General features: G+C 40.0%; 1 protein-coding gene across 10 annotated transcripts in view; it reads right to left on the bottom strand.

Annotated features, from left to right (window-relative positions):
• Nucleotides 1-15,168, bottom strand: part of ADGRG6 (adhesion G protein-coupled receptor G6) — a 161,322-nt gene that overhangs the window by 88,432 nt on the left and 57,722 nt on the right. For all 10 annotated transcript variants that reach the window (XM_065588770.1, XM_008177101.4, XM_065588768.1 and 7 more), the window contains exon 3: nt 906-1,250. In XM_065588770.1, the coding sequence (XP_065444842.1) occupies nt 906-1,250 (345 nt within the window). The remainder of the gene's footprint in view (nt 1-905; nt 1,251-15,168) is intronic.

Here is a 15,168-nt window from a genome sequence, read left to right as displayed (position 1 = left end):
GCACCCATATGCTCATCCAACGCTCTGTGGATGACGAGGGAATGCTGACGAGGGGAAACTGAGAAGATAAGTAACTGTAGCTCCACCCTAGACCACCAGGGAGTGCTCCATGGGTGAATGCCTGCCATTATACAACCCAAATCCATCCTTAAACTAATTTACTCCCTTATATTTCCTTCCCTACCCACATGTATATTGGCCTGTGTACTTATTGTATACTAAAGTGCATACCTTTTAAAACCTTACTTTTAGGAAACAAATTGTCTAGTGTTTAAAGATACCTCCATGTTCTGCATTTGTATTAATTTGTAAAAATCTAACTAATGCCAAAGCTGGTTAGTCAATTCTGTTATTTATCTAAGATTACCATAGGGGTGCCAATGAAAATACCCATTACATTACAAAGGGTGTAACAGGATTTTCACATTACCCCTTCCCTCTGGGGGAAATCATGACTTCGACGACTTATCATGTTGATGATCATAAGAATGATTTGAATATGAGAGTCCTGTGTAAGTAAGAAGGGCAGAATGTAAGAGTTGAGATCTGCCATATACATTTGAAAGGAGATTTTTCCCCCTTAATGTCATCCATTCTATTGCATATATAATTTTATAACCAAGTTATTTTGGAATGGTTCTCTTTCATATGAATATTAAAGAAATCAGTGCAACATTTTCTACCAAACTGCATTTTTATAGCTTGTCAGGGCTAAATTTTGCCATGAGTTACTTGTGTAACACTACTGAAGTCAGTGGAGTTGTACGGGAGTAGTTGATGGCAGAATTTAGTTTGTGAGATCTCCAGATTCTCACTTCAAAGATTCACCTTACCACATACAGTGAGTCTGCTTGGTATAGGACGTACTAGATAAAAGAAGAAAGAAAATCTTTATGCTTACATACCTCGAGTATAGCTGGCATTGAAACCTCTCTTTTGGATACTAAAGTCACTTGCAAAAGTTACGATCATTTCATTTCCAGTGGAGTTAAATGATAATCCTTTGGCAGTGACGCCGCAAAACTTAACCTGATTCTTCTCTCCAGTATCTAGAGTTAATGAATCGTAAATGCAGTTCGGAGCTTCTTCAATGTCAAACTCAATAAATGTTATCTGAATGATGAATCCAGGAGGAGCTCGGAGGGTCCACTTGCATGCTTGGCTGTTAGGGTAATCACTGGGAAAGCAGGGAGAGGTGAAGATTCCCGTGGGGTTGGACAGTGATATCCTGCAATCAGAGCATCCAAGAACTGTGGGACCAAAAAAGAAAAGGGGGTGGGGAGGGATGAGAGATATTGTAACATGAACTAAAACATCAAGAAATTGATATAACAACTAAAGTTTAAGTGAAAGGAGGAGAAAGGAAGGTTTTCCTTTAAAGGACAATAACATTTGGGGTAAACTATCAGTAAAAAGGAGCACATATATAAGAAATACTCTGGGAAAGAAATAATACAGTTCTTAATACACAGTGGTATGCCAGGAAGTATCTTTTTATATTTGCCTGATATACTAATGCAGACAACTCTTTCTTACTCTTACACATACCCTTTAACTGAAAAAGTCTAAAAAGTCTACAGTAGCTACTTTTAAAATCGTATCAGCAACTTTCCAACAAATACATCCACAGTTCTGTCCCTGCTCTCCCCTTCTTGCAGAGGGGTAATAATTTGTTGCTAGCTTATATGAACAGCAAGTTATTGCACCATTTCCATGCCGACTGTCTGGCATAAGCAGACGGGGAGAGGGGGATCGCAAGGGTAGAAGTGGGTTTTTATTCCCTCTTATTCCCTACATGCAGACCAAAGGATGATCCAGCCCTTAATGATTCCTGTAAACACCTTGATATTCTCAAATGAAGAGATATATATGAAAATGTTTTCCTCCTGCCATTCAAACCCCTCACAATATTATCAAGATCACCGAGAGATGGCTCATGTATATAAGACAGTTCAGCTACCTCTTGCCAAAAGAATACTGAGTAATTTAGGCAAAAACTTAAAAGGGCCAGATTGGACTCAAGCTGAGTTCCTTGCTCAGCAAACAGTCCTCCTGATTTCACTGGGCCTTGCTCTTGGAGTAAGGTACGACAAAGGGTGGGAGAATTTGAACCTTTGTTATTACATAAACTGAGTTAAGCAACGAAAAATGAAGAATTAAAACTTAGACGGGGTCAAAACTTGCTGCATCTTATGCAACATCAAATGTAAATAAAGTATTAAAAGTTGTTCCAAAACAAAAAGAAGGTACTATTCTTTCAGTCCCACTTGCTAGCCTCTGCTGGATTTAAAGACTGCTATCTTCAATGCAATAACAAGTAAAAGTTACATAACTTTGTCAATAACAACTTCCTTGAATTTTAGTAACTCACTAAAAGAAAAGCAGAAAGGTAATTAATTAACCCCCCTTCTGTGGAGAGAAGAATCCTCTTTTGATACTGCATCATCAGCAGACATTGCTACTAAACTGTTCCTAAAATGCTCGATTAAAACTCCATTACAGTTAGTGGAAAGACTCCCAAAGTGTAGGTAAAATACAGGATTATAAAGAAAGAAAAATTATAGCACTAGAAAAAATATATGCTACCACTAAAATACAATACATAGATACTACAGTAAGTGCAAAGGTAGTATATAGGGACATTTTAAATAATTAAAATGATAGTATTATTTATATCACAGTCATTCCTAGGAGCCTGAGCCATTGACTAAGACCCCATTGTGCTAGGCACTGCACAAACACAGAACAATAAGATGGTGCCTGCCTCAAAAGAAGTATTCAGAATATTCTTAGGCAAACAATATCTGGCTACTTTACAGGAACCAAGTCAACTGATTAACATTTAGACCTGTCAATTAACAAATGGAAGAAGAGTTTGCTCAATGCACCATGACTGTCATAAATGAAATAAAGGTGGCTTTTTAGTGTATTGAATTTCTCAATGTTTCCAATTCAAATCCTCTTCAGGAGCATAAATTGATGATGGGTTTCCCAGTTTTTGTTTGCAGTACATTCATGGGGGGTCATTACAGGTGAGCTGTCCCATAGACACCAAGGATTAGGTGAGCAAAGCTTGATTTGGCGCCATCCTAGTATTGTACTGATTGTTCTGTACACAATGTTGGTCAGGGGGAAGCATTTATAGCCAGACATGTATCCAGTTCTTCTGTCTCAGAACACGCATCCGAAGAAGTGGGTATTCACCCACGAAAGCTCATGCTCCTATACGTCTGTTAGTCTATAAGGTGCCACAGGACTCTTTGCTGCTTTTACAGATCCAGACTAACACGGCTATCCGTTGATACTTGTCTCAGAACAGGGGCTAGGGCATCACAGGAAAAACGGGTTAGAAAAAATAAAAACTTCATTACAAAAAAAAAAAAAGGGAGTTAATTTTGGTTACTTAAGTGCAACAAACCCTGGGGTTAGTTTCTATTCCCTTTCATTCACAGAAAAAAGACCAAAAACTAAAAGCCAGATTAGTAAGAGCAAATGGGCCAGTGAACCCAATTCAACTCTCCAGAACTGGCCACCTGAAGGCTGTGCTCTCTGAACAATCAAGGAAGCACTGTGTGCAATGCTGCCTGAAGCGCCCACTGGTATGGATAGTATGCAGCACACTTTTTGAAGTCCCTTGCCATCTGAGACAAACCCCTCACAATAGTATCAAGATCACTGAGAGACGGCTCAAGTCTATTCAGACATCCACTGAAGGTTATTTCAGTGAGATGTGAATTTTTACCAATAGCAAGTTAAATTTCAGAGCAGGATTGACTGGCATCTGGTAACTGCAGGTAAGGTATTTTTGTTTTACCAGGGTAGCATGTGTGGCATTTTGACTTTGCCCTCATTCTCACCACATTTCCTCACACCCCATTTCTAGAGTTTACATGGGACCATTTCTGTGTTGCTCATTGGTATGGCAGCATGCCAACTAGGAGGCTTGCTCTGTGAGGAGAATGTGGAGGTAGAGTTTCTACATTTTTTGTGTGTGCAATTTATTGAAGCACATGGCCCTAAGTGGAGAAGAGGTAATTCATTTATAGGTTTCCAGAACAAAGGCTGTGGATGACAGCTGTTGAAAATGACCACAGAAATTTCATTTGTTTAAATTTCAGAATTATCTTAAAGATTCATTGCAAACACTGGGGGGGTTGTGGCTCTGTGGGTGGATGGGAATGATGTGGGCAAGGCAATGGGAAGATTGCTTTATCCTTATTTCCCTGAAAACACACAGAAATGCTAATGCTGTCTTCACAAGCTTACGCAAAAAAATATTCTGCATAATGAAGCAGGTTGGCGGTGGCTCATGAGATCTCATGACAGCGTGATTCCTTGTTTGCCATATCACAACTGATTGCTGTGGACAGGGAGGACAACTACTTTGGGTGGGCTACACATATAGGGATATAAACTCTTGGGAAGTAATCTCATGGTGAGAGGAACAGAGAGAGAAAGATGGCACTAAGTTACCTTTCTGCTCTCCTGATCCTGGTCTGGCTAGAGGATGAAACCACCTTTAATACAAATGAAAGCAGCTGCAGGACTTCTCTAAATTATGCTGCTTGCAGGCAGAATGCTTTATCATGCATACTGATGTACTAGTTATTTTCAGTACAGTGGCTCTAGTGTGGCCACGGATTAATACAGTGGCTGTGAATTTGAGAGAGCGCCATGCATTTCACTCTACTCCCTCTCAGCCAGGCTATATCCCTTCCCTGCCCCTTCTTGCTAAGTGCTAGGAAAAGGAAGGAGAAACAGATAACACAGAGCTGGCTATACCAGATTTGTATAATCTAAGCATAGCACAGGAAGTGAAACTGGGGCCAAGAATTAAGTCCTTGGGTCAGATCCTCAGCTGGAGTAAACTGGTATAGCTCCATTGATGCTGATTTACACTTGCTGAGTATCTGTCCCCTAAAGTATGATTATAATTCTGATAATGGCTCTCTAAAAATATCATTGCTGGCTTCTACATTTTTATATATCTTCCAGGCAAAATGTTTTCAGCTTCACAGTAAAAAATGTTTCTTTCTAGCTGCTAATGCAGAAAACTCAATCTGTGATCTGAAGGTCAAACTCGTGCACTGTACAGGTTATAAAAATCTGGCAGTGGGAACTTGGTTAACGATTCTGCTGATTGTACATCAACCAGAATAGAATCCAGCTCACTCCATCTGCCTGTCGGTGTGAGGTAAGGTACTTATCATGATTTCTAGGCACCATAAAAAAATAAATGTCAGAGTCCATAACAAAGATGCTGTTATTTCTCTTTAAATTCTCATTACCCCAGTCACAGAGAAAACAACAGTCTGATTGTTATTGTCATTTGTTTTACTGAGATTAAGGTTTTCTCATAGCTGCATTGGTGCTAAACAGAGTAAAACAGTAAAAGTTTACTTCTAATGTAAAAATAAGGAGATATAGAATCAGATCTGCTGAGCAGAATATCTTACTTTTATTGAAGTAGGAAGGTTTCTTTTTTATATAATCACTTTTCTGATTATAACTGCACTTTAAGGGACAAGTATCCTGTTTTCATGCAGGTGTCCCCAGTAATAAGCAAAAAGAAAAGAAAATAAACAAAAAAACTATGTATAAACAGAATTGGTTTTGAATGGAACTTTCTGGAGCGCATCCCAGCAGACATTTAGTCTTTTATAAACATCTCCTATTTTACGTGGTCATTAACAATCCAAATTGCTGTGGCAATCTCAGGCTGTCAGGCAGAGCAGAGAAATATTGTGTAATCCCACTGGCCCAGAGCAGCATTGGATTGTGGATACTGAGTACTGTACTTGCAGCAGTGCATGCAGCAAACAGTTTGCAAGCAAGCTGAAATATTTATTGATTCAATGAGAACGATAAACAAATTCATGATTGGCATGGTCAGGGACTCCTTGGGTACAGAGTTCAAAACTTGCTTGTCACTTACCTTGTTGTTTTCCTGGACTGGTGGATAATCCGAGTTGAAAATAAATATATCACAACCAAAAAATATGTTTAAAAGACATTAAGGTTGCAAAGTCAAGCACTCAATGCAAGAGTTAAGGTTGCCTATGCAACCTTAATTCAGACCTTTTGTGTGTATGCTTTATTATACTGTCTTTAATTACATGATCACATACTATTTTTTCCCACAGGATTCCTGCCCTATTCAGTTAGTTATTCAATATTTTCTTTAATACTCCTAATGGAATGTGTTGCCCAAGGCCTTATTTACCTCAAACCATGTAAACCCTGCATGGAATAGGAAATTATTAAATTTTTCCTAGGCATTTCTGTGCTGCTCTGACGGTAGTATTATCTGGTCAATTCACAAACATCAGTGAATTTATCTTCACAACATCTTTGGGTGGTGAGGATGTATTGTTATCAACACTTTACATGGGGGGAATGAGGCACTGAGAGATTCTTAGATTCATAGATTCCAAGGCCAGAAGGGACCATTACGATCATCTCGTCTAACTCTGAATAACACATGCCAAGGAACTTCCCCAGAATAATTCCTAGAGAATATCTTTTAGAAGAACATTCAGTCTTGATTTAAAAATTGTTAGTGATGAATAATTACCACCACCCTTGGTAAATTGTTCCAATAGTTAATTACCCTCTCTGTTAAAAATGTGCATCTCATTTCCAGTCTGAATTTGTCTAGTTCAATTTCCAGCCATTGGATCATTGTATTGTTTTCTCTCCTAGATTGAAGAGCCATAATCAAATATTTGTTCACCATGAAGGTACTTACAGACAAACAAGTCACCCCTTAACATTCTCTTTGTTAAACTAAGTAGATTGAAATCCTTGAGTCAGTCTATCGCTATAAGACATGTTTACTAATCCTTTAATCAGTTTTATGGCTCTTCTCTGAACCCTCTTCAATTTAACAACATCCCTCTTGAATTGTGGGCCCCAGAAATGGACACGGTATTCAGCAGCAGTCACACCAGTGCCAAATGCAGAGGTAAATTAACTTTTTTACCCCTACCCGAGATTCCCCTATTTATGCATCCCAGGATCACGTTAGCCGGTTGGTCACAGCATCACACTAGGAGCTCGTTCAACTGATTATCCAAACCCACATCTTTTTCAGAGTCACTGCTTTCAAGAATAAAATCCCCCATCATGTAAGTATGGCCTACATCCTTTGTTCCTAGATGTATACATTTACTTTTAGCGGTATTAAAGTGCATATTGGTTGCTTACAATCAGCTTGCCACGCGATGTAGTTGCTATGTATCAGTGACTGTCCTCTGCATTATTTACCACTCCCTCAATTTCTGTGTCATCTGCAAATTTATTCCGTGACAATTTTATGGTTTCTTCCAGGTCATTGATAAAAATGTTAAATGACATAGGCCCAAGAACAAATCCAGGCATGATCCCACTAGAAACACACATGCTTGATGATCATTCCCTGTTTACAATTGCAATGTAAGACCTATCAGTTAGGCATCTTTTAATCCATGTAATGTGTGCATTTTCATTGTTCTAGTTTTTTAATCAAAATATTGTGTGATACCAAGTCAAATGCCATACAGAAATCTAAATACATTACATCAGAACTATTACCTATCAACCAAACTTGTAATCTCATTAAAAATAAAGTTTGACAGGATCTATTTTCCATAAACCTATGCTGGTTGCCATTGATAATATTACCCTCCTTTAATTATTTATTGAGTCCCATATCAGCCGCTCCATAATCTTACCTGGGATCAACGTCAGACTGACAGACCTATAATTACCTGGGTCATCCTATTTACCCTTTTTAAATATTGGCACAACATTAGCTTTTTTCCAGACGTCTGGGACTTCCCCAGTATTTCAAGACTTATTGAAAATCAACATTAATGGTCCAGAGAGCTCCTCACTCAGCTCTTTTAAAACTCTTGGATGCAACTTATCAGGACCTGCTGACTTAAAATGTCTAAAATCCTCCTGAGATAGTAATGGAATGGAAAGAGTGTGATCATCAACATATGATGAGACTATATCACCTGTTTTTCCCCCGAACACAGAACAGAAATATTTATTGAACACTTTTGCCTTTTCTGCATTATTATTGATAATTCTATCTTTCCTATCTAGTAAAAGACCAACACCATTGTTGAGATTCTTTTTGTTTAAAAACTCCTTCTTATTGTCCTTTTGCTGGCCATAGATTTCTCTTTATGTTCCTTTGCTTCCCTTAACAATTTTCTACAGTTCCTAGCTTGTGATTTACATTCATATTATCAACTTCTACTTTCCTCCATTTGTTATATATTATTATTTTATTATTTTTTATAACTGCCTTCACTTCCCTTAAACCACGTCAGGGTTGTTGTTTTTTTTTAAACCAATACAGCGTTCTTCCTTGATCGTGGCTTTTTGGGCATCTAGCAAAACATTCTTAAACAATTCCCAATTAACATTCTCTTTAAGGTCAAAATTGTCCCAAACTCAAAATGTCAAAAGTTTCCATTAATTTTTGATTCCCAACTTGAGAAATTTGGGAGCTAATCTTCCAGAGTGATTAGCACTAGCATAGCACTTTACACGTTCAGACTATAGCTCCAAATGATTTCAGTTGTAGTTGCGAGCCTTGAGCACTTCTGCCAATCTTGCCACAGGTATCTCACAATGAACAACCAAAAAAATGAGGAACACACAATTAGTGGCCAGTTGAAAATGGAATCTCCCTTCACCTCCTTCCCTTTTTGCTTCCAGCCATCCCCTCCCCCACCCTCCTGCTCCAGGACCTCACTTAGAAATGGCTTGACAATTTTAGCTGATTTTGTTAAAAATAACAATTTAAAAATCAGCTTGATGCAACTAACTAGCACAGAAAATTTTAGCCTGACTAGTTAAAGTTTAGCAAAGTTATAAGCAACTAAAAACAGGGTCTTATAATAAAAAATGCTGGGCAACTAACCACAGGTAGTTCTTCCAGCTCTATCAATAATTCATACTTTATTAGGCTTGCTTTCTTATGCAGTTATCTATACTGGTGCAAAGTGGTTGCAAATGACTACAAAGTACTAACATTATATAATAAAATCCAAACTCCTGAGGGGGGTTCACAACCCCTCTTTGTCTTAGGTTGGGGGCTTCTGATTAACTCATCTTGATAGTATACTAATTGAAGGATAGGTTCACACCCAATCTCAATGAGGTTTTAACTCAATCTATAATAAGGTTTCACCCACCTCACAACATCACCATCCCCCAACTCAGCTTTGCGCATTATCCTGATGAGGCCTAAAATGATGACACCCCAAAACCCATCCCAAATAGAAAGAAAACAGTTTAACAAATGAAAATTTGACATTAATTGTTGTAAGCTGTATTGTTGTAGCCATGTTGGTCCCAGGATATTAGAGAGACAAGGTGGGTGAAGTAATATCTTTTATTGATCAACTTCTATTGATAAGAGAAATAAACTTTCGAGCTTACACTGAGCTCTGAAGAATTTGAAGAGCTTGGTGTAAGCTTGAAGGTTTGTCGCTCTCTGACCAACAGAAGTTGGTCCAGTAAAAGACAGTACCTCACACACCTTCTCTCACTGACTTTAAAGACAGCAGAGTTAGGCCAACACTGAGTGCTTTTGACAATCCCAGCCATAGTACTTAAAAAACACTGTAAGTAGTAAAATAATACTATTAACAGTATGAGGCTCTTTAAAAAAGTTAAATCCTAGTGAGGAAAGTTAAATCCTAGTGAGGAAAATAGAAAGGAGCATAAACTCTGGCAAATGAAGTGTAAAAATATAATTAGGAAGGCCAAAAATAAATAAATAAATAAAAGAATTTGAAGAACAGCTAGCCAAAGACTCAAAAAGTAATAGCAAAAAAAAATGTTAAGTACATCAGAAGCAGGAAGCCTGCTAAACAACCAGTGGGGCCACTGGACGATTGAAATGCTAAAGGAGCACTCAAGGACAATAAGGCCGTTGTGGAGAAACTAAATGAATTCGTTGCATCGGTCTTTACAGCTGACGACATGAGGGAGATTCCCAAACCTTAGCCATTCTTTTTAGGTGACAAATCTGAGGAACTGTCCCAAATTGAGGTGTCATTAGAGGAGGTTTTGGAACAAGTTGATAAACTAAATAGTTATAAGTCACCAACAGGGCCGTCGAGAGCGGGTTTGGGCCTCGGTGAAAAAAAAGTTTCAGGCCCCCCAGCAAGGGCAGACCAGCTAAGCAGGGCCGACGAGTTGGGGTGGGAGGGAAGCTGGGCTCGGAATTTTTTTGGGCCCCCCCAGCAAGGGCGGACCGGCTAAACAGGGCTGACGGGGGGGGGGGGCGGGAAAGCCGGGGAAGCTGGGCCCCGGGCCCCCTTCCGGACTGCTGGGCCCCGGTAATTTGTACTGGCTTCCCCCCCTCTCGTCAGCCCTGGTCACCAAGGACCAGATGGTATTCACCCAAAGAGTTCTGAAGGAACTCAAATGTGAAATTGCGGAACTACTAACTGTAGTCTGTAACCTATCATTTAAATCAGCTTCTGTACCAAATGTCTGGGGGATAGCTAACGTGACACCAATTTTTAAAAAGGGCTCCAGAGGTGATCCAGGCCAATTACAGGCCAGTAAGCCTGATTTCAGTACCAGGCAAACTGGTTGAAACTATAGTAAAGAACAAAATTGTGAGACATATAGATAAACATAATTTGTTGTGGAAGAGACAACATGGTTTTTGTAAAGGGAAATCATGCCTCACCAATCTACTAGAATTCTTTGAGGGAGTCAACAAGCATGTGGAAAAGGGGGATCTAGTGGATATAGGGTACTTAGATTTTCAGGAAGCCTTTGACAAGGCCCCTCACCAAAGGCTCTTAAGCAAGGTAAGCTGTCATGTGATAACAGGGAAGGTCCTCTTATGGATTGGTAACTGGTTAAAAGATAGGAAACAAAGGGTAGGAATAAATGGTCAGTTTTCAGAATGGAAAGAGGTAAATAGTGGTGTTACTATTTACAGGCCCAGGGGTCTGTTACTGGGCCCAGTCCTATTCAACATATTCATAAATGATCTGGAAAAGGGGGTAAACAGTGAGGCGGCAAAATTTACAGATGATACAAAATTACTAAAAATAGTTAAGTCCCAGGCAGACTGCAAAGACCTACAAAAGGATCTCTCAAAACTGGGTGACTGGGCAACAAAATGGCAGATGAAATTCAATGTTGATAAATGCAAAGTAATGCACAGTAATGGAAAACATAATCCCAACTATACATATAAAATGGTGGGGTCTAAATTAGCTGTTACCACTCAAGAAAGAGATTTTGGAGTCATTGTGGATAGTTCTCTGAAAATATCGACTCAATGTGCAGCGGCAGTCAAAAAAGCAAACAGAATGTTGGGAATCATTAAGAAAGGGATAGATAATAAGACAGAAAATATCATATTGCCTCTCTATAAATCTACACATATGTGGGTACGCCCACATTTTGAATACTTTTCAGCTTGGAAAAGAGATGATTGCGGGGGATATGATAGAGGATTATAAAATCATGACTGGCGTGGAGAAAGTAAATAAGGAAGTGTTATTTAGTCCTTCTCATAACACAAGAACTAGGGATCACCCAAATGAAATGAATAGGCAGCAGATTTAAAACAAAAAGAAGTATTTTTTTACACAATGCAGAGTCACCCTGTGGAACTCCTTGCTGGAGGATGTTGTGAAGGCCAAGACTATAACAGGATTAAAAAAAGAACTGGATAAGTTCATAGAGGATAGGTACATCAATGGCTATTAGCCAGGATGGACAGGGATGGTGTCCCTACCCTTTGTTCACCAGAAGCTGAGAGTGGGCGACAGGGGGTGAATCACTTGATGATTACCTGTTCTGTTCATTCCCTCTGGGGCACCTGGCATTGGCCACTGTTGGAAGACAGGATACTGGGCAGATGGACCTTTGGTCTGATCCACTATGGCCATTCTTATGTTCTCTTATATAGCACCTTCTATCTGTGGACTGCCTAAGCACTTCACATGTATTAATGACTTGAGATTTTACAGGTAGGTAAGTATTATCATCTTGGTTTGAGTAACAGAAGTCATATGACATGGCTGCTCACATATAGAGGAAGTGGGTGGCTGAGCTCAGAATAGAAGCCAGTCCTGCCAACCACAAGACCATCAGACTGCACTTTCAAAGATACAGTAAAAGTTAATGAAAATACTTATGGTTTTATACTATCTTGTTGAATTTAATGAAAAGGAAAATTATTTCCCCTTTTTACCAACTAATTGCTCATCACGTTCATGTTTTAAATGGAAGCCACAAGATAGCAGATTTCCAGAGAAGTTTCAAGGCAATAGATCAGATGTATTTATGACTCCAAACAGGCATGTGAATGAGGGCAGTGATGGACACACCTGCAGACAAGCAGGAGAAAGCACCAAACCACCATGATGTGTGTGGTCTGGAAGGTCTACAGGAAAAACAATCCCCTACTTTTTCAGTATGGGGCGCAAACACTGAACACAGGACAGTTATAGTATTCCAGAAGTTTGAACAGTGGCAAACCTCACCCATGCTGCACTTCCTTCTCTTTCAGAAATAATTTCAGCGGTGAAGTGGGGGAGAGAAAGAGTGGCTGTAATGGGCTCTCACACTCAATCCTTTTTTGGAGAGGACTGAGTGCAGTGTTTGCTCAGTGTCAGCTATAAGACTAGCTCTATGCGGTTCATTCATAAACATTTCACATGGGACTTCTTGAGGCCTCAGTGCACTTTATTTGAAAACATATTTTCAGCCCATGCATCCCACTATTTCTGAGAATTTTGTGGAGCTGCAGCTGAGTAGGTGTAGCAGGGTTTTTTGTTTTTTTACAAATTTGTAGAACCTCTTTGACCTTCTCTGAAAAAATCCCTAGCATGTCACACTTCACTGGCATTGCCTACATATAATTGATACATTGAATATTAGCCAGATTTTCTTTTCCAGTTGAAGGGACATTGACAAGTGTGTGTTTAAACTCCCCAAATTTCCTACCCTAATCCCTGATGAATGTTTTCTGTGTGCAGTGCTGTTGTAGCCATGTCGGTCCCAGGATACTAGAGAGACAAGGTGGGTGAGGAAATATCTTTTGTTGGACCAACTTCAGTGGTGACAGAGACAAGCTTTTGAGCTTACACAGAGCTCTTCATCAGATCTGGGAAATTTACACACAGTATTACACAGAAAACTTGGATGTTTTCTGTGTAATACTGTACACTACATGGCTTTAATTCAAGAAAGAACTTGAGCATGTGCTTAACTGCTAGTCTGTACTTAAATCCTATTGACTTCAATGGGACTTAAGTACTGGGTTAAAGTTAAGCAAGTGCTAAAGTGCTGTCCAGATCAGGGATGCTTTCTTGAATCAAAGCCTATATTTGAAGGCCTACTGTCATGTGTGCCCCCTTATGCTTTGCTTCCATGAGGATTGACAAACACAGAGTGGGAACCAATGGGAATTAACGCCATTGCCCTGCCACATACCCCTAAGCGTATATCATCTCAAATGTATGAAACAGGCAGAAAAGCCTGGGCACAGGACAGCAGTGGGAGGGATGCCAAGTAAGATCATCTCTTCCATTTCTGACCATTTTCCCATTTTCTCTGACTATCTGGTAAGTCACTAATAACTAGCATCTGAAGAAGTGAGGTTCTTACCCACGAAAGCTTATGCTCCCAATACTTCTGTTAGTCTTAAAGGTGCCACAGGACCCTCTGTTGTTTTTTACAGATTCAGACTAACACGGCTACCCCTCTGATACTTAATAACTAGGTAATTATATATAGACACACATTATATCTTATGCACATGTATCTATAGCTACACACACACACGCCATATATGTGGAGTTGGTAACCATCTGATCCATTAGATTCCATGTGATAAAATAATGTTCAAAGGTTCAGGTTATGTCTGCCTTACTGTCTTCACAGAAATCAATTCCCCTCCTTCCTGCCTTTTCCTCCCCAAAGTGCATATTCTAACATTCTCAGTTCACTAAGCAACTTCAAAAGGCCACTGTGGCTGTTGGTTGTTGTTGTTTTTTTCAAATCAAACTGCCTCTGAAATATTCCCCTCCACCACCAAATCTGTATTTCCTTCACAAATTACCTCTACCCAAAGCCCAGGAGAGGCAAGGTCTAGTTCTGATCCAGTGATGGTGTGACAAAGTGGGGATTTTCTCTAGCATTTTTATGAATCCTATGTGTGTCTCCATATCTCCTCCCCTCTGCATTTTGTATTATTAAAAGATCTAAGTATGCTTCTAGAACAGTACAGGAGGCATGAGGAATGCATGTCACCTAGCTGTCTGAGAGACTGGTTCATTATAGGTTCATTATAGAATTAGCTGAAACTGACCCAAATCAACAGAGGGTCCAGAACTACAGAGATGCCCCAGTGACTAAAAAAATCAGCACCTAACAGCAGGAAATGCTGGCATGTGGGACGTGAACTGAAGTGGAGGACAAAGGGGTGGAAAGGTGTCAGGTGACTGGAGGAGAGTTGCCCTTTGGAGGGACACAGGAGCGCTCACCTGGGGAGCAAAGGGGAGAGGGAGGGAGCCAGGAATGGAGACCATCGCATCCTGACTCATGGCACTGGCTTGTTCAGGATAGACTGTAGAGTAACTTCTGCCTCTCAGTGTTAATCTAAGGATTTTCACGTTCTGCATTCCAGATGACCAACAAATGGCTATCTTGTTTTGAAAAGGCTGCCTGTGTCACTGTAGATACTCTCTGAGAGCATTGCGCCATGAAGAGTTACAGTACAAGTCTCCTGCAGAAGTCTGGCTTAGTGGAATTGCTGCAGAAAGCCATGTCCATGTAGAGAAACAGTGCTGAAGGTCTTGGAGGCCAGGGGCCTGCCCCAGTGGAACTGTGAGAAACCTTAAAAAGAACAGGAGTACTTGTGGCACCTTAAAGACTAGCAAATTTATTTGAGCATAAGCTTTTGTGGGCTACAGCCCACTTCTTCAGATGCAACCCACGAAAAGCTTATGCTCAAATAAATTTGATAGTCTCTAAGGTGCCACAAGTACTCCTATTCTTTTTGCGGATACAGACTAACATGGCTGCTACTCTGAAACCTGTGAGAAACCTTGGGGCCCGGCCCACAAAACGGGTCATGCCCAAGCAGGGCCGGCTCCAGGCACCAGCCCACCAAGTTGTGCTTGGGGCGGC

This window comes from Chrysemys picta, chromosome 3 (genome assembly GCF_011386835.1).
Source record: "Chrysemys picta bellii isolate R12L10 chromosome 3, ASM1138683v2, whole genome shotgun sequence".
NCBI classification, from domain to species: Eukaryota; Metazoa; Chordata; order Testudines; family Emydidae; genus Chrysemys; species Chrysemys picta.
The sequence above is the reverse complement of the archived record's forward strand: the minus strand, read 5'-3'. Positions and strand labels throughout refer to the sequence as shown.